The sequence below is a fragment of the Grammomys surdaster genome, unplaced genomic scaffold, assembly GCF_004785775.1.
Source record: "Grammomys surdaster isolate TR1022 unplaced genomic scaffold, NIH_TR_1.0 1162, whole genome shotgun sequence".
Lineage (NCBI taxonomy): Eukaryota > Metazoa > Chordata > Mammalia > Rodentia > Muridae > Grammomys > Grammomys surdaster.
This window is the reverse complement of record NW_021605581.1, coordinates 195215-218238: the sequence shown is the minus strand read 5'-3', so window position 1 is coordinate 218238 and position 23024 is coordinate 195215. Positions and strand designations below refer to the sequence as shown.

General features: G+C 40.1%; 1 protein-coding gene across 2 annotated transcripts in view; it reads right to left on the bottom strand.

The window, feature by feature from the left end:
• Positions 1-266: 266 nt before the first annotated feature.
• Positions 267-23024, bottom strand: part of Elmod1 (ELMO domain containing 1) — a 56651-nt gene continuing 33893 nt past the window's right edge. Inside the window, exons 6-12 of one of the 2 annotated variants that reach the window (XM_028783618.1) lie at positions 20720-20849; positions 15308-15441; positions 13873-13941; positions 13401-13424; positions 10863-10913; positions 9557-9690; positions 267-1669 (exon numbers count right to left, since the gene is read on the bottom strand). In XM_028783618.1, coding sequence (XP_028639451.1) covers positions 1497-1669; positions 9557-9690; positions 10863-10913; positions 13401-13424; positions 13873-13941; positions 15308-15441; positions 20720-20849 — 715 coding nt within the window. In that variant the 3' untranslated portion in view covers positions 267-1496. The remainder of the gene's footprint in view (positions 1670-9556; positions 9691-10862; positions 10914-13400; positions 13425-13872; positions 13942-15307; positions 15442-20719; positions 20850-23024) is intronic. The other variant, XM_028783619.1, reaches the window with a different exon arrangement.

The window sequence follows — 23024 nt, the reverse complement described above, 5'->3', positions numbered from 1 at the left end:
ACAGTGAGTCACAGGCCAGGCCGGGCTACATAATGAGATGCTGTCAAAATTTTAAAAATGTTTAAAAATAGCTTATTCATTAAAGCCTAATCGGACTCAAGATTAAGGAAATCTCTCAGCCATAGCACATTCCGAATTACACCTGGCCGCTCTGAAAGACAGTGATTTATAAACAGTTGCTTGTCTCTGAAGTTCTACCCACTCACATATTTGCATATCCTAAAACCTATAGAGCACACAGACATCAGAATGAAACCCACTCTCCATTACTGTAGAATGATATGCAATTTATTCATACACTGACAGTTAGGCAGTACTCAAAATTTATTTAAATAAGCAAGTGATTACACAAATATCTAATAATACTAAAATCGATAGTCCCAAAGTATAAAATACCACGGGTATGAAATACCATGGTAAATACTATTCAACAGACTACAGTCATAATTCCAAACTAAATCACATTTTAAAGAAGATGATTCTTAGCAGTTTGAGGATGATTTTGTTTTTTCTTCTTCCAAGCAACTTCTTCCACTGATAGAAGAAATATTGCATGATATCATTGCTTAGATTCTTGTGTTGTAACACATTTTCTTGCAAAAAATTTTAAGATATTGCCCCTCACCATAGAAACAAACCAGTTAGCACTCAATCCCCTAAGCAAGGGTACTCAGATCTGGGGAGTGCTAAGAACTAAGTCTGGGTCCAGCAAGAGTCAGGTAGTGAGAAACCCTTTGCAGCCTTGGAAAGATATGACTTCGTTTCTGGGGCTCCAAGCATCTTACATGTATTTAGACATCCAAGCCATGAAGTGATGGGAATATGTTAGTTTTCTATCCTGATGACTATGACACAGTTGTAACTGTGGTTAGGTTAGGCTACAGTTCTGCAGGACTTCACACAAGGATGGCTTCTATTTAAGCTAATTTCTTTATAGCCTCATTACATTCTGGTGAAGTGCAGTTATATGTGCAGGAAGAGTTTGGCTTATCATGTGTCTGTATTATTTTAAAGTCTTATGCTTTATCCAAAGGAGGTCCAAGCAGGAGCCCAGCTTGAGAAGCTAGCAGCAGTCTTCGTGAAACATTTTAATAAATATGACATGAACACAGGATGAGATTCAGTTAACTCTCTTACAGACAAATTACAGCTAGAGAATTATTACACACTTTTAATATGGAATGATGAGGGGGAAAAATCTAAAAAAATAGAAAACTTTCTTCATACCTGGGTGCCAAGGACAGATGTTAACACTGCACAATGCCACAATGTGAGCAATGACTGGAGGGTAGGTACTCCAGAAGTAGTGATATCTGGGGGAATCTTGGAATAATGACCAAGAGATGATGAAAATACTGTACCAAAAGGCATGCATGCATATATATATATATATATATTCACTCATATGCATTAGGTGTGTGAGCTGTCACCTAAGCAGAGATCTAGGATGACAATGAGGCAGTGTTCTGGGGTATCCACTGAAGCCAGTGTGGGCACTACATGTTGATTAAACCTTCAGATGCAGCAAAATGCGGGCACAGCGCCATATCTGGGTTCTGCAGCTGTTTTATGATCCTCTTGCGGAATTTCTCCCGCACTCGATTAAATTCCATTATGTCCATGGGGTCCTCTTCAATCCAGAACTTGTGAAACTCGTGCATCAGATAGCCTGTTAGGGACGAGACGGTGATAAGTCTACAAGGTCTTTAGCCACATTCCAAACCTCAGTGGATGAGTTAGACCAGAAAGTCTCCAAGGAGGTCACAGCAAACACCAAGTATTAGTAAGACCAGTGAAGTAGAAGCTACCAAGCTGCCTGTAATTCCTTGTGCAGCTAGCACTAGAGAAAATTTTTACTCCACAAAGCAGGAGAACAAAACAGTTGCTACCTCTTCAATATGACTCATATTGGAAATATATTCTTTTTCCTTAATTAATGAAAAAAATTAAATGTTAATGAGTATTTGCCTGTTATGTATGTTTGTGCACCACATGGTGTGGTGTCCCTTGGAGGCCAGAAGAGGTCATTGCATAACCTGGAACTGGAGTTACAGCTGTGAGCTGCTATGTGGGTTCTGGAAATCGAAATTGGATCCTCTGGAAGGGTAGTCAGAGCTCTTAACCACCGAGCCATCTCTCTAGCTCTGCTTCCCATGTGCTTGGGTTAAAGGCTGCACCACCACGCCTTGATTTTCAAATATTTCAAAAATGTTTTCAAATTCTTAAAATCACATTTATTTGTGTATGTGTGTTTTCAGGTATGTGGGTGTGTGTTATATGTACACGCATGTTTGTGGAGCCAGGGGATAACAGGGGTCTTCTCACCATCTTACACACCAATGTGGAGCCTCTCACTTGAACCCAGAGCTTGCCACCTCAATTGGTCCAGCTCGCGAGCTTATTCTGGGGGTTCCACACTCTACATCCTCTGAGCACTGGGACTGCAGATGGGCCACCATGCCCACTTGGTATTTGTGTGGGTTCTGGGGATCTGAACTCCGGTCCTTGTGTTTGCAAGACAAGGGCTCTACCCAGTAAGCCATCTCCCTACATCCCAAGAATGTACTCTAAAAGGCTGACAAGGCTGACAGTGACTCCTTCATCCTTCTCATTCCAACTAAATTAACACAATGGTCCAGCCTTTCAGAATTACTCCACTCTGCCTTTTTTCCCTCTCGTTACTCAATTTAACTAAAGTCTTAAATTACCCAGACACATCAAACAGGTGCGTTTAACCATCTATTATGAGACAGTAAGAATTGTAAACCAAGTCTGAGCTGTAGTCCTTGTGTGGTTCCATATTGAAATGCTCTTGTATTTCTTTTGTTCACAGCTCTTATCTGTGAACACTCTGGAGTGGAAACTTTTGGGGAATAAATATCAAGTATTTGGATCTGTTTACTGTTTCTTTCTTTCCCTTCTTTCTGTCCTGTTGCACACTTTCACACACATCTAAAACACCGAAATGGGAATACTTCCTTTAAAAGGCAATATTATGTATTTGCATGTGGGGAACTGAATGCAAATCCAAGCCTCTCTCTAAAATAATAAATATATAATACATATAAAATAATAAAATAAATAAGAAAATAATCCCAGTTTTAAAAGAAGAAAAAGTGAAAGCTATAAAGTTGTTCTTTGTTTTAACTTTAGAAGGTGCAAGGAAATAGAGCCAGAACCCTGGAGAGGATGCTGGTTGAAATTCCATTCTTTTATGTTCACATATAAAGAGAAACCAGGAGGAAAGAGCAGGGGAAGGAATGGGGGCATAAGAAGAAAACATAGAACAAACATATTCAACGGAATACCAAAGGAAAACCAACAGCGTTTCCTCTGTAACTGACAATGTATGTGAATACTTTCAACATAATCCTATAAACAGTTTGAAAACATCATTTATTCTTATCTCGTTGCACAGTATTTGAGGTGTCCTTCCCCAATACACATCGTGATGGTGACCGTTCTCACCCTTTCATCCCCCCATGTTGCATGTTTAGGCATATTCTCAGATTTTTAAGAACCCAATCACTAAAGTATAGGAGAAATGGTTGAGGGAACAATTATTTTATATTTATTTTGGGTTGTTTATTCTGTTCTCTTTTTTCTTTCTTTTGACAAGATCTCTTGCAGGTCAGTCTGACCTTGAACTCACTAAGTTGCAGAAGATCTTGAATGCTTGCCTGATTCTCCTGTCTGTACCTCCCCAGTGCATTATCCGGTCTGGTTTCTGTAGTACTGAGGATTGAACCTAGGGCCTTGTGTGTGCTACGAGAACACTCTACTGGGTTAACTACATCCCCATTACACTTTCTTTCAGGCCAATGGAAAATACTGCTTATTAATGTTTCTGATGGAGGTATTTATTCCCTTACCTGGCTGGCCTTGAGGCTACACATAACTACCAGGAAAACGGCAAATCATGTCAACCATCTTTCATCTTACCCATCCCAGGAGTTGCCTTATCTGTTTCCACTCATATGACCTTGTCCAAGGCTGCTTGGGCATCTCTAGGAACAACTTTGACAGTTACATAGATGGAGGAATGATTTGGTTTTGTTTGTATTTTTAAAAGGCCTTGATATGTAGCTCCAGTTAGACTTTAATTTGTAATCCTCCTGCTTCATCCCAAGTTGCTTAGAAAGTTCTAGAGCAGAAAGCTGTTGGCCTACGCTTCATGGAGCAAATCTAGTCCCTCTCTGACACTTGCAGCGTGCTTTGTGCCAGTGCTCATCTCTTCAGGCTAAGCATCTGGCCCTCCCATCACAGCGCATGTGCAGTGAGTGAGTGAAAGAGAATCTTTGTCCTGTTGGTTTTAGCACTATTTCTTCTGATCGCTACATCTTATTCACCTCAAAGAACTCAATCCTCCATCCATTTTAGTTAGTGGAAAAGGTCCTAAAATATATCAGGAATAACCTTGGAGTAATTTGATAAATGTGCAGATCCACCCAGATTCAGCCAGATGAATCATATACCACAGAAGTTTAAAATCTTTAGGTCTAGAAGACTCCATCTTTTTACATCCCTCACCCCAGGACTTTTTCTAGGAATGTTTCAATTGATATGGCTATAAAAGAAATGAATGAGAATTCATAATTTCTTCTTCTCTTGATATATAAAACACACAGATACTCTCCCCAATGGGTCTTTGAGCTAAAATAAACATACTTGAGCTACTCTTGCTTAGAGAGTCAGATTGCTTTCTTTTTCTTATTCACTTATTCTTTTCTTGTATATTACACCCCACCACAGTCTTTCCTCCATCCTCTTCTCCCAGTTCTCCCCACAGCCTCCTTTCTCTCATATCCACTTCAGCTCTGTTTCCCTTTAGAAAAGAGTAGGCCTCTTGGGGATACCAACCAAGCACTGCATAACAAGTTACAATAAGCCAGGCACAAGCCCTCACATCAAGGATGGATGAGGCAGCACAGTAGGAGGAAAATGGTCCCAAATGCAGGCCAAAGAGTCTGAGACAACCCCCATTCCCACTGCTAGGAGTCCCACAAGTACCACCAAATTATACAATCGTGATGTCTATGCAGAGGATCTGGTGTTGATCTATCCAGGCTCCCTGATTGTAGGTTCAGTCTCTGTGAACTCCTATGAGCCCTGCTTAGTTGATTCTGCAGGCAATGCTTTTGTGGAGTCCTTGCTCCCTCTGGCTTCTACAATCCTTCCTCCTCTTCTTCTGCAAGATTCCTCACGTTCAGTCTGCCTAATGTTTGGCTGTGGGTGAGAGTCAGATTTCTAATATTATAAATTAAAACCATCCGTGATGCATCCATCTCATTAGCATACTCCTGTTGGCAGTGATAAAAACAAATACTGTGAAAACCAACTTTTTAATTTGATTTTTGACGCTATTTACATGGTACAGTGTGATAATTCGGTGCATGAGTATGATGCAGACTATCAAATCAGAATATGTAGCATCTCTAGCTCCTTTTAATGAATAACTTATTTTCTATAGTTCACATGAAGATGCCTAGCTTTCTACACTGTGCAGACACCCACCTTACTCTTAAGGGGATGTAATATATCACACAGCTCTAGAAGAACTCAAACATGGTTGTTTCCCCCGTTTTTCTCTTGTGCACACAATTACAGAAGACCACCTCCAAGAGTGATGGTGCTTCATAATCTGACATTGTTTTCATAATATTTTCTCTATAAGTACAAATGTGAACTGTAAATCCTATAGACAGGTTCCCAGAGTCTCTCCCTATATTATCAGGAAAATGGAGAGAGACTGTATAACATGGTTGCTATAAAATACAGAAATTGTGACCTGGCTCCCGAAGTACATATTACTCTACTCATGTATGTGTTATTTCACAGCATTCAAAGAGTCATTTGGCCTGTTGTCTGATCCACTCATCCACCAGTTCTGCATGTAACAGATACACTATTAGGCACTGAGGATGAAGAAATAGGTAGAGTTCTCATGTTTCCTAATTCCCTGTCTTTTGGAGAGAGAGAGAGATGGTATTCAATTTCTGACAATGATTTGTTATCTGAGACAGCTAACAAAGTAGTGTGGAAAGGGAAGGGAGAAAACAGAGTTAATCTATTGCTTCTAGTTTTCAGTTTCATTTATTCCCAGTGCTGTGGGTTGCCCAAGCAGATTTTGTATCTCTGTCTTACAGATGTGGGCACTGGGTTTAGCCAGGAAGCTCAAACAGTGCACAGTCACACAGTGAACAGCTGGATGCCAGGGCTGAAACAAGCTGTCATCCCATAGTCAGCACAGGCTGCCTTTCCCTGTGCCTTCTGTTTCTCTGGTGCTTATTTCTATGTAATAGTTCCTTCTCATGAAGGTCAGAGAAAAGATGGTCCCCTCCCTCTTCTGTGCTTGTCCTTTCCTCTGATTGCTACACCTAGCTTTACCTCATTACAGCTGGGCTCTGTGTTCAGTGGAGCTTCAGATTGGATGTCAGTTTTACAACACAGTGCCTCGGCAGAGCAGCTTCCACTAAGACTGTAAAGTCAGGACGATAGAGCCATTACATTCTTATTTCCTTTCCTCTAGATGAAATACTTGTTTTGAATACTAATTTGCCTCGCCATCTGAAGCCTGATGCATATTTATTGCTGTTTAAATGTGTCTTGGCTTTGCTTCACTGCATCCTTCCTGTTAGTAGAAAGCAAAGGCATGTGCAAGGACACAGATAACTGCAAGCATATTACAGTAGAGATGTGCAGAAGTGACCATGCCCAGTGGAGGGACAATGAATCCAGGGCACAGTGTGTGTCTTCTAATGCCAATTCTCTGTGTCCATAATCCAATCTGTTAGAGACTGCTGTTCTTTCTACAACCTGAAGAGTATCCTGGGAAATAAGATTCTGCTTTATGTTTACTTATCTGGTCCAGGAGCCTTTTGAAAAAGCCTATCACTTGGGTAATGCTACAACACTTCCATATCAGTTACAACCTCTTTTTCCCTGAAAAGAAGATCATTCAATATAGTAGAATCTTATCTGTCCATCCATCCATCTATCCATCCACCCACCCACTATAGTTGCTAAACACTCTACTAGGTTGATCATATATCAATGAACAAAACATCTACTCCTACCCTTAAATGCCAGTTTTCTTTTCCCCCTGGGAGATGGTTGCTGTGTGCTTCTGATTTTTAACTCCAAGCAGATGAATTAAAAGTCTGTAGGCAGATCCCTTCTGACCCATCAGGGCTCTACGGCATCTCATAGAAATGTCCACTTTGTATCTCTGAATAGATGTCCCCAGAGGAGCTTACTTTCAGTTTGGCTCAAATTAATCTCATTGTATTTTCCCTTACAAGAGTTTCCATGATTCCTCTAAGATGGAAAGCATAGAATAGGGCAACTTATAAAAGGCCAAGGAAACGCAATGCACGAGCTTGGGTTTGTTGTGCTTATGCTCTCCAACGTGATTCAGAGTTCTTTAGGGTCCATTCCGACTTCTCTTACACTTCCTGTATCATCTCTAACCAACACTGCCCTCTCTACTATACTGCTTGGATCTGCTGTGTTCCCCTGTTTCATGGCCTGTGTCCTTGGCTTGTCTCTGGCTGGACCACTCGGTGCCCATCACTACTTTCCACCGCTCACCCTTTGGCATTCATTGAAAGTTGCATTATGTAGTTCTCTCTGCCTCTCAGACTGAGTTGGCAATGACAGCAATATACCTTTGCAATGTTTTAAAACAGTATCTTTACTTCCCAGTGTGTTGTACTTGTTTGTTTAGAGGACAGTATCTTCAGTGTACACCCTGCTCTGCAGTGAAATCCCAGTAATATCTGTTGGAGATAGAATTGTTACAGGAGTGAATTTAATCACCCAGTGGTCAAAACAGGTGCTACAAAATGTCATGTGAGGGACTTACCTTTTCTACTGACAAGTTATAAAGTAAATCTATCTTTAAATATCCTTTTCATTCTTATCAGTTATACTTGCACTGTTCAGCACTGGATAGTTTAAAATGTTTTGATGGGGAAAACAAAGCCCCACTAAAGACAGTAACTTCTCCTATCCTCACCCTTGTTTTATAGTTTTGTCAGCTGATTCTTTTGACAGCTCCACACAAGCTTCATTCCATTTGGGGGCTGTTTTGGAAACCCCTATGAACAGAACATAAGGGTTTAGACCCTGTTCACAGATCCAGCCATACTCAGGTTCAGGATCATCTCTTTACAATGTCATAATATCTCACAGTGACATAGATCTTAATCTGTTATGTTGGTGCTTAGAACTTAAAATACGAAAATCCATCCCTCAGGCCTAATTCATATTAATGAATTAACTAATTAATGTGTGCATGTGTGTGTTTTGTAAGAGTTGATTCTTGCCTTCTATCATGTGGGTCTTGGGGATCAAACTCAGATCTTCAGGCTTAGCAGCAAGTGTCCTCACCCACAAAGCCATCTTGCTGGCCTGATTTTTTTCATTTCTTTTTTTTTCTTTTATTGAATATTTTCTTTATTCACATTTCAAACATTATCCCTTCTCCAGGTCTCCCCTCTGGAAACCTCCTATCCTACCCCTTCCCCTCCCTCTATTAGGGTGCTACCCTTCCCACCTACCCACTCCTGCCTCCCTGCCCTGGCATTCTCCTACACTGGGGCACACTTGGCCTTCATAGGACAAGGGCCTCTCCTCCCATTGATGTCCAACAAGGCCATCCCCTGCCACATACGTGGCCTGAGCCATGGGTCCCTCCATGTGTACTCTTTGGTTGATGGTCCAGTCCCTGGAAACTCTGGGGGTCTGGCCGGTTGAAACTGTTGCTCCTCCCATGGGGTTCTTTCAGTCCCTTCACCAATTCTTCCATTGGAGATCCTGCACGCCCTTGATTAGTTTCTTTGTTTTCTTTCATTTAGTTTCTCCTCTTCGTGACATCCCCTTCTCGAGATAGAAGGCTTTTCAAAATGGCCCTTTTGTGCTTCAACCTTCTTCCTTTTTAAAAAAAAGCTTTTCATAAAACTCTTTTTTAATCTACATTCTAGGCAAGTCTTTCTTTTTTTTTAAGATTTATTTATTTATTTTATGTATATGAGTACACTGTAGCTGTCTTCAGACACACCAGAAGAGGGCATCAGATCCCATTACAGATGGTTGTGAGCCACCATGTGGTTGCTGGGATTTGAACTCAGAACCTCTGGAAGTGCAGTCAGTGCTCTTAACCACTGAGCCATCTCTCCAGCCCTAGGCAAGTATTTCAACATTACTTTCTAATCTTGTGAATTTCATTTCTGTCAAAAGATGGTGGTAGTCGACTCAGGCTGTCTTTAGAGTTGTGTTCTTTAGTGTTAAGCCATGTTAGATCGGAGGGGGATAGACAAAAGTCAGACCTGAAGTGGACACATTGCACATCATACAAGAGCTGAGGAAAAGAAACATCCACGGTGCCCAGAGGTATAGGCACAGATGTTTCAATGAGAAAACAGACAAAAAGTTAAATGTAAAGGAACTTCCTCGAAGGGCCTAAGGTAGATCCTTCACAGTGGCCTCTCAGCTGCAACTCTTGTATAGAGTGCTCTATAGAAACCTATACAATAATTAAACAGTAAACACTTACAGAATGTTTGTTGGAAGTGAGACAGTGTTGGAGCTTCAGGGGCGATGTTGTAGAAGTGTGTTTTTAGAGCGCCGCTCACGAGCAGATTATATGCCAGGTCGGTGATATTGATGCCCACAATTGCAAAGGAATACCTGTAGGTAGGAGCCACAAAATCCAAGAGTGTTGCATCATGGGACAGAAGCACTTCAAAGACTGATAACCTGGGTTCTAAATTCCTATAAATCATCAGAGTGGCCACCCACCCACTCATCTCTACCTTATCAAAGTCTCGTCTTTTAACTCTACCACAAAGTTTCAGTAGCATATGCTAAGAGAATAGAGAGTTTACGTGCTTTGACCTGGTAATTCCATTTCCAAACATGTGGTAGGTCAGTGTTCATGGTTGGCAAAGCTTTATATATAAGAATATTTATTACAGCATTATCTAGAGACAGAAACCACTCAAATATGTTAAAAAGATTCCTAGGGAAATTATGGTAATTTTGGTGCTAACTAAATCATGGTAATTTTACAGCTAGCTAGAGTTGTATTCTTAGAGACTTTAAAGCAAGATATATGCATAGAAGACGCCGACATTTAGTGTGGGTGCACATGTGTGAATGGAGAAATGGCCAGAATGAAAAGCTCTGAGTGGTTACTGTAGGTATGTAAAAGTGATAAGGTAGGCTGAGTTCTGATCAATATTCCTGTGTTTTCCTAAATTTAAATTTTTATGTCAGATATTTAAGTTATCATCACAAAGCATATTTTATGTCCTTCTTCTACAGAAAAGAAACAGAATACTTAAAATCTCTCTGCTGTTATAAGTCCAGCATAAAAATAAGTCTAATGAAATAGACCATTAATAACATTAATTTGTTTGCTTGTTTGTGTGTACGTATGATCTTAAGTGCCCTGACGTGTGTGTGTGTGTGTGTGTGTGTGTGTGTGTGTGTGTATAGATCAGGAGACAATTTAAGCATCCTTTCTTTCTACATATAGGTTCCAGGGGTCAGACTGAGATTATCAGGCTCAGCAGCAAGTACCTTTCCTGGTAAGCCATGTTGTTAGGTACAGAAAGTAAAAATTATAAATAATTTTCAAAATTTGCTTTATCATTTTTATGAGTATTAGTGGTATGTCTGTATGTATATCTGTGTGCCATGTGAGTGCCTTTTATGATAAAGGCAAGTAAAGGGCATAGGATCTCCTGGAACTGGAATTGTAGACAGTTGTTAGTTACCATGTGGGTGCTGGGAATCAAGCCCAGTTTTGCTGTCTCTGAGCCAGGGCTCAAGGTTTTCATGCACAATACAACACTTACCCGATTGCTTTATCCATCTTCTTCTTTTCCCATTCTGTTTTGCTGAATTTGCTGAAAGAAAGAACAAATAAACAAATTAACATTTAATGTATTTCATTTGTTCTTGGTCCCCTTGAATGCTCATATTAAACTGTTAACTATACAGAGAGATATCTGTGACCCCAACATCACACTAAGTCTGAATAGATTGCTGCTAAGAGCAACAGTGTAAACTTGGCATGTGACACACATCTGTAATCTCATCTATCCCCATCTGCATTGTTACTTTTAGAGTTGATATGTTCAAACTGACCAGTTTCAGCTAATGTACATATACATATAGTTAACAGGTTTAATATTGACATAACATAAGAAGACTTTGAATTCTAGGTTGGTCTGGGCTACATAGTGAGACCTTGTCTTAAAAACAAACAAACTTTAGCATTGGAGTTACATGCAATTTTTAAATCCATCCAAGCAGGAAAAAGGATAATTTTCTAGAGCAAATGGCAAATAGCAAATGGCACACTTCAAAGACTCATGTAATACCACAAAACAACAGAGAGAGAGAGAGAGAGAGAGAGAGAGAGAGAGAGAGAGAGAGAGAGAGAGAGAGAGAGGGGGAGAAATAAGGTATAGGATATTTAACACATGTGTTTTCTACTCTGTGAATGACTGGGTACGATGCCAAATTGGTGTTGGAATTCATGCTAAAATATTCATATTTTAAAAGTATGGTTCCTAAGCAACAAACTAAAGAGGCACCAGGAAAGTTTTACCTCTAAAAAAGATTCATCTTCGAAATGAATTGAACTGCATATGAAATTTAAAAAATTTCTAAGTATCAATTTTCTCTTCAACAAAGCTCTGAAAGTCCATAGTGTGTCTCTACATTTGTTAAATGAAATCTTTGTCTGCATTTGAAATTTAAGAAAGGGCCAAGTAGCTTCCACTTATTTGGCTACTTATAAGTTAGTATCTTCCAGATAAATGAACAAAAACCAATAGGCATAATTCTCTTAAAATTTTATCTACCTTTATCCATCAAGTTACTTTAGGACTCTATAAATAGTCCAAAAGGCAACAATGTATCATGTTTGCTGAAAGACTTCTTGAAACATGTTTGTAGTACATATATTTTTGTCTCATTCTTGAATACCTGAAATATGTAGGGTCTGATAGAAGCTATGATGATACCATGATTGGTCAAAATATACCTCTTTCAGGCAATTATATAAGAAATATATTAGCATGTTCAAGCCTGTCTGATTCACATTTGGTGACCTTCAACATTAGTTTGACACAACTAATACAAAGGCCTCTTTCTCTTTGACTGGATTGTAGCTTGAGGGATAAACTAGTTTCCTACACAACACACATACAGAGGCCAGTCTTCTTAAGAGTTGTCCACAGTTTCTCCAGCCACTAGGAGTCAAAATTGTGAAGCCTCTGTCTATCTCTCATTGCTTGAGGATGGCTCGCTGATGAAATTAATCCCCCTTCAATGCTTATTCAAAATATTTTAAGCTTATTAATTCTTCCCCAGATCACATACCACCCATGGCTTCTGGTTCTGATCCAGAAACACCACTTGGAAACACACAGACCCTCAGACAACTTTAATTACAGGGAGTTCAACGTACAACTATGCAATTCAGAAGATATAGTTTAAAAGCCAAAATAGCTTGAGTTTGATCATGTAATCTATCAAGAAACAGCTAGCTGATGTCAATTTTTTCTTAAAATAAACAAAAGTACAGAAAATAAATTTTTAGTCTTATAAAAGACTATAAAGATAAGTTTGGGAAAGTAATGTAATTTAATGAACCTCAGCCAAATGGAGCCAGGAGGAAAATAGTCGTAACATCAGTGAAATAAGCCCAAGTCAACCGATTCCTGAATTTTAAGACTGTTATAATAAAACTTTATGTTTATTTAGCCAGTAATAATTAAGCATTATTAGGTGGAGGACAAAATAAAATCTTATGGGACCCAGGAAAATAGAAAGAACTCTTATGAGAAGAGCTACTCTTCAGAACAATCAAATTGGAAATACATCAGTCAAGGCTAAGAGGGGTGGGGTATGCCCTTAATCCCAGCACTCAAGGGACAGAAGCAGGTGGATCTCTGTGAGTTTGAGGCCAGCCTAGTCTACAGAGTGAGCACCAGGCCATCCATAGCTACATAATTTTTTATGAGACTGTATCTCAAAAAATTACTAATCGAAGATCAATTTTTCAGTATGCAAAAAAAAAATCCAAGTAAAATGTCTCTTGAGGGGATTAGGTCATGTGTGTGGGATAGTCATCTATTTAAAAGAAGGGATTAAGTGTTCTTCAAGCCAGTTATAGTTCTGGCTTCTTGACCCTTTCATTAGATTAGATCTATTGGCTTCTAGCTCATAAAAATTTCAGTCCATGAATTATAAACTATATCAGATTATAAGCTGGTGATGTTTGCCTTTAAGTGTTTTCCATAAATCTACTTATTTTTAGAAACTCTTAACCTAGACATTCTAAAATAGAATAAAAACAAAACACAAAGACAAAAGAAAAATACCTTATTTCCTCCTTAGTGATATCCCTTTATGTATTCAGTCAAAGAAAAAAAATCAAGTAAATGAAATGCAAATATAGTTCTGAACTTTAAAGCAAAATAACCTTCGTAAACCCTTTCTCTGTTGGTCTTTGATCTCATGACTTCCTTTTCCCTCTGCCCACACCACATTCCCTTGTCTCTGAATTCTTCCCTCCATGTTTGTCCCTCCATGCTCACCTTTGAATTTTTCTAGACACTCTTGACACACACTCTGCATTCTAAATGAAGGACATCATTCTGTATTCTAAATCCTGAAATGCGCATCTGAAGTATTAACCTTCTTGTTTAGCACCTGTCAAACTGGCTAACGAGAGCACTTTAAGCTTGACTTCCAGTGAGCTGGCTCTTCTGATATTCTTCTCTGTAGATCCATGTGAGAAACCATATTTACTAATCCTAAAAGCCCAACCCATACTTTATTTTGAACAATTACCTGCATTTTGGATGAACAGAGTCGGAGAGAACCTGCTGAGCCACAGTGGCATCCCGTTCTGCGAAATATCTGTAGGACAGGGAAGGAAGACCCTGAATGCATTGTCTGCAAGATAGCCATCCTCACAAGGTGGTGGTGAGGGGTACTTGGCATTCACAGATACACACTGGCATGAGACTGGCACTCTTCTGGAGCCAACAGACTTGAAAACTTAATTATGAACTTTGTTACTACGCAGGGACCCAAGTGTATAACTGAGCCTTGTAGATAAAGGGTCAGGTGACTGAATGGAAGGAATGAAGACCCCCAGAGGCAAAAGATGGAGAGAAGGAACATGGCAAAGGGGAGACAGAACTCCAGGTCCCTTCCCTCCCCGTCTCTCTCCTTTCCTTTCCTTCCTTCCCCTCCCATTCCCCTTCCTCTCCCCCTCATTCGCATCCTTTCTTTCTGCTTTTTTTTCTTACACAGTGCCTCTGCAGCTCAGGTTGGCATTGACCCCGTTAGACAGCCAAGGATGAGCCCTGATCTCCTTGATTTTCTGACTCCCAAGAGTTAGGATTACGGATGTGAGCCAGGATGCCCAGGTCAAATGCATCTTTCTTAGAAAGCAGTCACACTGTGTTTGGATTCTTTATGATTAGAAAACATCTCATAGGACTTAGGGATGTTAATAAACAATGGAATTTCTGTCTTGGGGGAGAACTAGCAATGATCTTTCATCATACACATAAAAGCTCACACAACCTCAAAAACACTTCATAAAATTTTTTAACACAGGCAATAATAAAGCTACAGCAAAGTTACTAATGCATGCCTATGTAATTTATTATAGGAATCTAAAGTGGTACAGAGAAATTCAAAGCAGCCATTTTAGATTTATTTATTTATTTTCTGAGTCTGTGCACACACGGAGGTCAGAGGACAGCTTAGTGTCAGCTCTCTTCTTCCACCACACAGGTTTCCAGGCTCAAACTCGGGTCACGGAATGAGGCAGCCTGAAGTTTTCCCTGCTGAGGTATTTCAAGGCCCAGGATTGACTTTTTTTTTTTAAAGCGGCATATATTGAAATATGAGAAACGAAAAGACAAATGGCCTAGAATTTTCATTAACTTTTTTTTTTTTTGGTCTAAAACTAATGTTGCAGTTTTTGAGTTTAGGTCATCAGTGTAAGAGGTTTTTGCATGTGGCTTAAAGTTTTTCATAATAAAAATTTAAAATACATATCTAAGAGCTGCTTTAAACATTTCTATGAAGTCTGTTGGAATATAGGCAAGTTTTGAAATTATAGGAACTTGATTCTCTATTTAGAGGATATGCATATTCTTCCGGCATCTCCTGGGATGAGACTTTTGAAAGTGATAACCACTCTTTGCAATTTCAGCCCCAGCAGACTACCACATTGTTTTAATGCTCAACTATTCTTTGTTTTACTCACTGCAAATTGTAAAGTCCCAGAAGACCCATTCCTCGAAAATCTGTTTTCGGATCATCACCTTGGAAGCCAATCTCACACCACTGCTTAGAAATCCGAGATTCCAGTGGAGTGTTGGGTTTCAGGAACTCCCATAGCTGGAGACAGAAGAAAAGAGAACCATCCGTGGGTGTGCACACATAAGTGCCCTGTCTTGGCTCAGATGCTGTGAGCTGTATTTTGACAAGGGGATTTTCAAAGGTGAATCTATGCACATATATTATGATAGCAGTTCTCAAAGGTGACCCAATACCTATCTGGGTTGGATGATAGAAAAAAAAAAGCCCAAAACTCTATTTCACACTAAGAGCAAGAGGTTATAGGCCTTTCCTCTCATCTCAAGGGTGAGCCATAGAATGCTGTTGTGACGCTGTTGCTTTGAAGACAACAGGATGCAAACATGTAGAGTCTAGTGTTTTAAACATTCATATTTTTGTTCTTAATTAAATGAGGTAAAGAGATAAATAATATCTCATGGAAATGCTCTTGGGGGGATCTAAAATACGAAATCTACATGGAAAAAGGCGATTGGAAAATGTTGAGGTCACCTGCTGTTCAACTCCACAGAAACCTTTTGCTAACATTACACCAGTATGCTTAGCATGAACACCATTAATAAAAGCAATAGTGAACTGGCTTGAGTTTCACTTCTTAGGTCTCACTGTGATGGGTGTAAGAGCAAATATCACACAGCTAGATAAAGAAACATCAGCATCATTCATGAGTGAGCCTCAAAATACATTAGCATCCTGAAGAGTTGCCTAAAATAATCCCATTCAAAATCAACTATATTTACCAGTGGAAAATACAAATTTAGAACATTATACTCTTTACTGCGTTATGAAGTTTATTTTCTAGGTTTTCTATAGAAAAGTAGGTTTAGTACACATCATAGTGATAGAGATAGGTCAGTGGAGGACAGGCATTGATGTTCATGGTTCTCTGTAAGTGTGTAATGCTCAGATATAAATGCAGCTCTGAGCCTCCTGATGCAGCTGCTGGCAACTGAGTTTGGGTCCTATGGAAGAGCAGAAAGTGCTTTTAACTGCTGAGCTATTTCTCCAGCCCCACAAATATTAAATACATTCAAATTATTATATTTTACTTCTTTGTGTGTTTATGTGGTGGTTATGTGTGTTAGTATGTGGGGTGTGTGTGTGTGTCTGTGTGTGTGTGAGTGTATACATGTGTGCACATGTTTGTCCATTTGAGTGGGGCCAGAGGTTGGTATTGTATTCCTCAACTGGTCTTTTCCTTTCTTTGTTTTGACACTAGGACTCTCAGTGAGCCTGGAGCTCACCGATTCAGCTAGACTAGATGGTCAGTGAGCTCCAAGGAGCTTTTGCAAGGTGCTGCCGATTTAAATTGCGGGTCCTCATGCTCACACAGTAAGCACTTCGCTGATGGCCTTTTCTCCAGGCTGACATACACTCCCAAAAATCTTTACAAAAGCTTGGAGCGATGGCTCATGTTTTAAATTCTAATTCTTTGGCTGTAGAGCAGGAGGTGACACGCTGGAATTTGCTAGTTCCAGGTCAATGAGAAATACTGTCTCAAAAAGCAAGGTGGGTGGCTTCTGAGGAGTAACATCCAAGGTCGACCTCTCACCTCCACGATCACATGCACAAATTTGCACATGCACCCACAGTTGTGTATGAGCACATGCACACACACTGCAGTTCACTTCCATGTGCTGTGGTTTTAATGGAAATTATAGTAATATTACTTCTCCATAAGATACAACATTTTCAACTTATCTAGAGGTATAGAGATGTCAGGCATGGTGGTACACACCTGAAATCATAGCACATGGCAGGTAGAGGCAGGCAGGTGGGCCAGGAGTTCAAGGACAGCTTTGGATTTACAGAGAATTAAAGGCCAGCCTAGGTTAGTTGAGCTATAAACTGGGTGAGCAAACCCTGTACATGATCTTGATAGTTACTTTGGGCAGTGAGCTGTTTCAGCTTTCTTTTGTCTTCGTAGTAGAATAGCAGCCAGGGACTACAGAAACATTCCCACATGGCTATGTGACCATAAGTGCAACAAATGGGTGGAAGGTCAGAATTGGTCTTCAGGCTTTTGTTTGGTGACAAAACAATTTAGTGAAGTAGGAAGCAGGGGTGTCATCGGCCATCTTAAAGACCAAACTTGAACTGGGACAATTATACACCAACATTGGCCAGGCTCTGCAGACACAAGTGCAGACACAAGACCAGGCATGGTGTCCTCTGAAGAAATGTAGTTGGAAGTCTTTCTGATGATGAGAGCTTGCACAGTCACTAACTCCTCAGGCTCAGTTTCCCCACCCCCATCTCCACATGACAGTAATGACAGTATATCAGCACAAAGTTACTGTGAGGATTAACATGGAGAACTCAGTGCAGAATTTGCTGTAGTGATGGAATGCAGCCAAACATCCAGTGATTGTTCCAATATTATGACTTTATTACATTTATACTTGGAATTCAAATTCCCAGAAGGGCAGAATAAAGGTCCCGCCTCCATGTGTGTTTGGGAAGGAGAGAGATTATTTCAAAATCCAGTGGATAAGGATTTTAAAAGCCAGGAAGCTCCTTCCTTGAGAATAATGAATAACAGTAGGAATAATAAACAAGGTCCTGGGCACTTGGGTGTCACAGCCTAGTTTGTGATGGTGAATGGCTCTGTATGTTATGGATGGAGATGCAGGAGATGCAGGAGATGCAGGAGATGGAGCTTAGAGAGATATATTGGGAAAGGGCTGAAGGGCAGCTCTGAGCATGTGGACTCTCTACTGTAGTACATAGAAAGTCTGAAGATGCTTTGCTTTGTTTGAGAAAGGATCTTTCATGCAGTCCAGACTGAGCTTCAAGCACAGTCATCTTGCTCTGACCTCCTCAGTGCTGTAGAGATGTCTAGGGAATAAGATGCATTTTGGAAGCTTAGGCAGGAGGACTGCCACAAATTCAAGGACAGGCTTGGCTATGCAGTGAGTTCAAGATCAACTCACTATAACAGGCAAGACTTGTCTACAAACAGTTCAAAGACCAGACAGAAAGTGCCAAATTTACTGGTAAACTGTTCTGTGTTTATTATTTACTAGATATGGGATAGTCAGATCCTGAACTAACATAAATGTCATTTTCTCATCTCTAAAATAAATAATCACCACCCTAATTCATTATCCATGACATCAGAATAACAGCATGTGCATACTCAAATCCTAACTATTGATAAAAGTTAACAGACTGTCCGAATGTGTCTGAAATGCACTATACTAGTTAAGGTATTAGCCAATAGGATTTGGGTGCCTGTTCTGTGCCATCTTTAGCTGGCCTTAACATATAGCCAAGTGTGATGGCTAATCTTGGTTGCCAAGTTGACTACATCTGGAATTAACAAAAACCCAAGCAGCTGGGCACACCTGTGAGAGATTTTTATTGGATGGATTATTCAAAGTGGGAAGACCCACCCTAAATATGGGCCACATCTTCTGGTGACCCCGCCCCCAGTAAAGGTCATGGAAGAAGGAAGCTTTTGGTTTTTGGCTTGCTTGTTTCCACTCTCACTGGCAAGTTCATCTGTCTTTTTCTTGAGCCTTTTGGTGCTAGAACCATCAAGTGAATCAATTGCTTCAGGATGTCAACACAGCCTGAAGACTGGCAGCTCTCTAGGAATTTGCTGAGACTCCAGCACCGGATTGGAATGATGAGACATCAGTCTTGTGATTAAACAGCTACCAGATCTATCAGGATCTATCAGGAGACAGCCATTGTTGGACTCCTTGAGCCGTAGCTGGTAAGCTACTCTAATGAATCCCCTTTTAATATCTATGTATTCATTGTCAGTTCTGTTACTTTGTAGAACCCTGACTAATACACTAAGGGACTATATTAACTCATGCTTTCACCTGTCTGTCTGTCTGCCACCCCCCCCCCACTGGACATCTAAGCCAGCTCACATATGAGACTGGCCACACAGCAGGCACACAAATGTCATTAGCTAATGCTGAGTTTATCTCAGCCATTGCGAAGCACTTTAGACACGTATAACCAGGCTGTTAATTACACTGATTCATTTCTGTTTCATTCACCTTGATCCTGGCTATCACATCATTTTGTTGACCTTGACACTTCCATCAGAAAATGGTCAGGAGGACAGGCAATAGGAGAGGGCACAAGTCAGCTAGTAGGCTTGCTAAAATTAACAGGGGAGAGAGTGAAGAAGGAATGCTGTGGCCAAGAATGAAGTCTCTTCAGTTTTTAATGGTCACATCAGATCCAGCACTAATTCATAGAGACAAACAATCACCAGCTTAAGTACTTGCACACACAGAAACACGTAATCTTTCACATAAAACACAAGATGCACTTAAAAAATTACATTTGTTGATATTTTTTAAACAAGATAAAAAATGCTTCCTTCTTTTTTTAGATTTGTTTTTAATTCTATAATATGCGTGCATCTATGTATAACTACACACACAAGAGTGTAGGTGTCTGAAGAGGCCAGCAGAGGGCATCAGTTCTCCTGCAGCTGGAGCTACCTGCTGTGGGTACAGTGAACCCAACATTAAGCTCCAAGCTCTCCTGACTGCTAAGCCATCTCTCCAGCCCCTCTCTACTTTTTTTTTTTTTTGTCACTGCCTATTTGAATTTTAGGAAGAGACAGAGAAGCACTTGATGCCAGAAGAGCATCTATTTTCAGAAGTGAATGTCTAAAACATTTAAATTTAATTAGTAGTTCCAAATGTTGGTCTGAATGTTTTTGTTTGGACTTTGATTACTTCGTGTTTTGGTGTTTTGTGGAAAGTTTTATTGTCATCTGATGAAGCTGCAGCATCAGCTCTCACGAGATTTGAAGCAAGGAGTACTTACAACTCCACATTACTTTGCTGACAGTTTTAATGTACCAAGTATAAACCTTTACCTCCTCTTTGAATACTTGCCAAGTCACATGAATAAATAATCAGTACAAGGATCTTGGGTAATTTCCCCAGAGGGCTATTGCTGAAGAAGAAATCAACCTCATTGTCTTTGATGTGTATTAAAGCCGTAAGTAAAATCCCCATGACACTCTGACAAATGCTGCCTTGTTTCTCCTACGGCTTTCAAGACATTTGAAACAATCCACACTTGAGCCAAGTGTGAGATGCTCCTCCCCCATACAATCACCTCCGATATTTTCTCAGGTTATAAAAGTTGACCGACAGGCTTTAATGTCTCATTTCTTATCTGAATTTTCTGATGAAAACTATACATCCAATCAGGAAGAGAATTCAGACCTGCTAATCTGTTACAACACTCATGTCTTAGTTACCTTTGTACCCCCAGTGCACAGATGAATGGCTGGCCTGAATGCTCTGAAGCTGTTAGCAGACAGTAGCAAAGGACTAACCTTCAGAAGCATCTCTTCATGCTGGGGGTTGTCGGAATCATAGGGTTCTCTGCGCAGTTTTTCCACATCTGCAATGAGGTTTCTGTAACCCACAATTTGCAGAAGGCAAGCCTGGAGAGAGATTCCCAACCTAAAATACAGAAGAACCAAGTGTGAGGAAAAAATGAACCTACATGTTGTTGCTATCTGCTCACTCGATGCTTATATGACAGAACATTTGATGTAAGTATCTTTATGTATATATCCAGGAATATATATTCATGTATATATTCACCATCCCCTTTCCAAAATCCTTTTTTGTTTAGTTTCTCCAGACAGGATCTCACACTGTAGTCCAGGCTAGCCTAGAACTCACGCCATAGCCTAGGCTGGCCTCACATTCATGGCAATCTTCCTTTCTCAGTTTCCCATCACGTCTGCCTAGAAGCACACGAAGTACACAATTCTTGCTAAACTGTGAAAATCTTTTCCCTTCATTTTAGCTTTTTCTTAAGTGCAAGTGCAACTGGAACTATTTGGGAAAAAAGCAAAACAAAACCAACTAACCTCCCCCGCAAACCAAAACAAACCGAAACAAAGACCAAGGAAGGCCTTCAGGAAGGTGGTTTGAAGTAAAGATTTAAAAGCAGAGCTGACAGTAGCTTCTTAGGGATCATTTAGGTGGGTATATTAGATTTACTTCAAAAGTCTGTGTATGAGAGGGAGAGAAAGGAAGAGAAGGAAAGAGGGAGGGGCCCTCAGGGGATTCAGGATAAGAATTTTTTTGTACAAAATAAAAGAAACAAAGGTAGCAGCAGTTGTGGTTGTAGGGGAGGTAGCAGTGGCCGCATCACCTGTGTGTGTGGTGTCCCAAGAGAAGTGGGAACAGACTTACCTCCACCATTCTTCTGCCAGGACTACTTATTCTATGATACCTATTCGAGTCTCATTTCCAGGGCTAGGAAAAAAAAGCCCCATTCCTTCAATTTCCTCCCATGGGGCATGGCTTCTGATGCCGTACGATGGTACACATTCTGCCGTGAATGCACAGCAGATGGAGTTTATATATTTATGCACATATATATACGGAAGAATAATAATTAAAGAAAAAGAAGCCACGAATTTGAGGGAGAGGAGAGGAGGGGACAGAGCATGGGAGGAGTAGGAAACATGAGGGGAAGGGGGAAATGATGTAATTATATTTTAATTAAAATGGTTTTTAAAATTTAGTAACGATTTTGTGTGCGTGTATAAATGACTATGTGCACATGTGTATTCAGATGCCTGCAGAAGCCAGAAGAGAGTGTCAGATACCTTGGAACTGGAGTTACAGGTAGCTGTGAGACCCCGTGTGAGTCCTGGGAACCAAATTCAGGTTCTCTGTAACAGCATTAAGTGTTCCTAACTGTGGGGTCATCTCTCCAGCTCATGAGAGGATTTTAATACTAATTACTATGCAGTTAAATCAACCTTACTGTCTGAATGAGGGAACGGTACAGCTTACTAGTTCACAAGACTACAGATGTTGTAGAGACAAGGAGGAAATGGACTCCCAGACAGACCAAGACATAGAGCAGCACCTAGCACACTGTAAAATCCCTTCAACTCTGTCCCCATCTTGGTTAATTAACAGTCTTTCTCAGCAGTGACATCTGAAGTCTTCATGCACACAGATCTAAAAGACAGTTTGATTGTTACCTACCTCAAAGTATCTCTAAATATACCTGCCTTTAGAACTTATTCTATCTAATGCCTTTAAGGTTGAAATTTTACTGAAAAATTGCTGCACCCAGTGGAAAATATAAAGCTAAATTTAAATGTCACGAACATTGCCAAATGCATTTTAATACTTCCAAGATGAGAGGAATAAATTATAAAGTTCTAAAATATTCATATAAAAACCATCTCTTCCTCCCACACATGCCTGTCTTCTTGACAAGCAGGTAGGAACTGTCTCTAAGATTATCAGCCTAGCATGATGGAATATTCATGAGGGAACTGAAGGAATATTCTAGATGGAGCAGAACCAGCTTAAGCACATTATGATTTGAACACGTGAAATTAGTGTAAAGCACAGCCATCAGGTAACATCCTGATGACCAGTAGGCATCCTGGATCTCATATTTTGATAGCAGCTTGCACACCCCCTTTTCCACTCATGGCAATGAGACCATAAGCTCACAAACCAGAAGCCTAATGTTACTGCCATTTATGGACATGAAGAGCCCTCATTTTTATTTATTATTCATCTGAAAGTCAAAACATTACAGATGATTATTTTAAGGAGAAAGGAGAGAGGAAGGGAGAGAGGGAAGGGGAGGGGAGA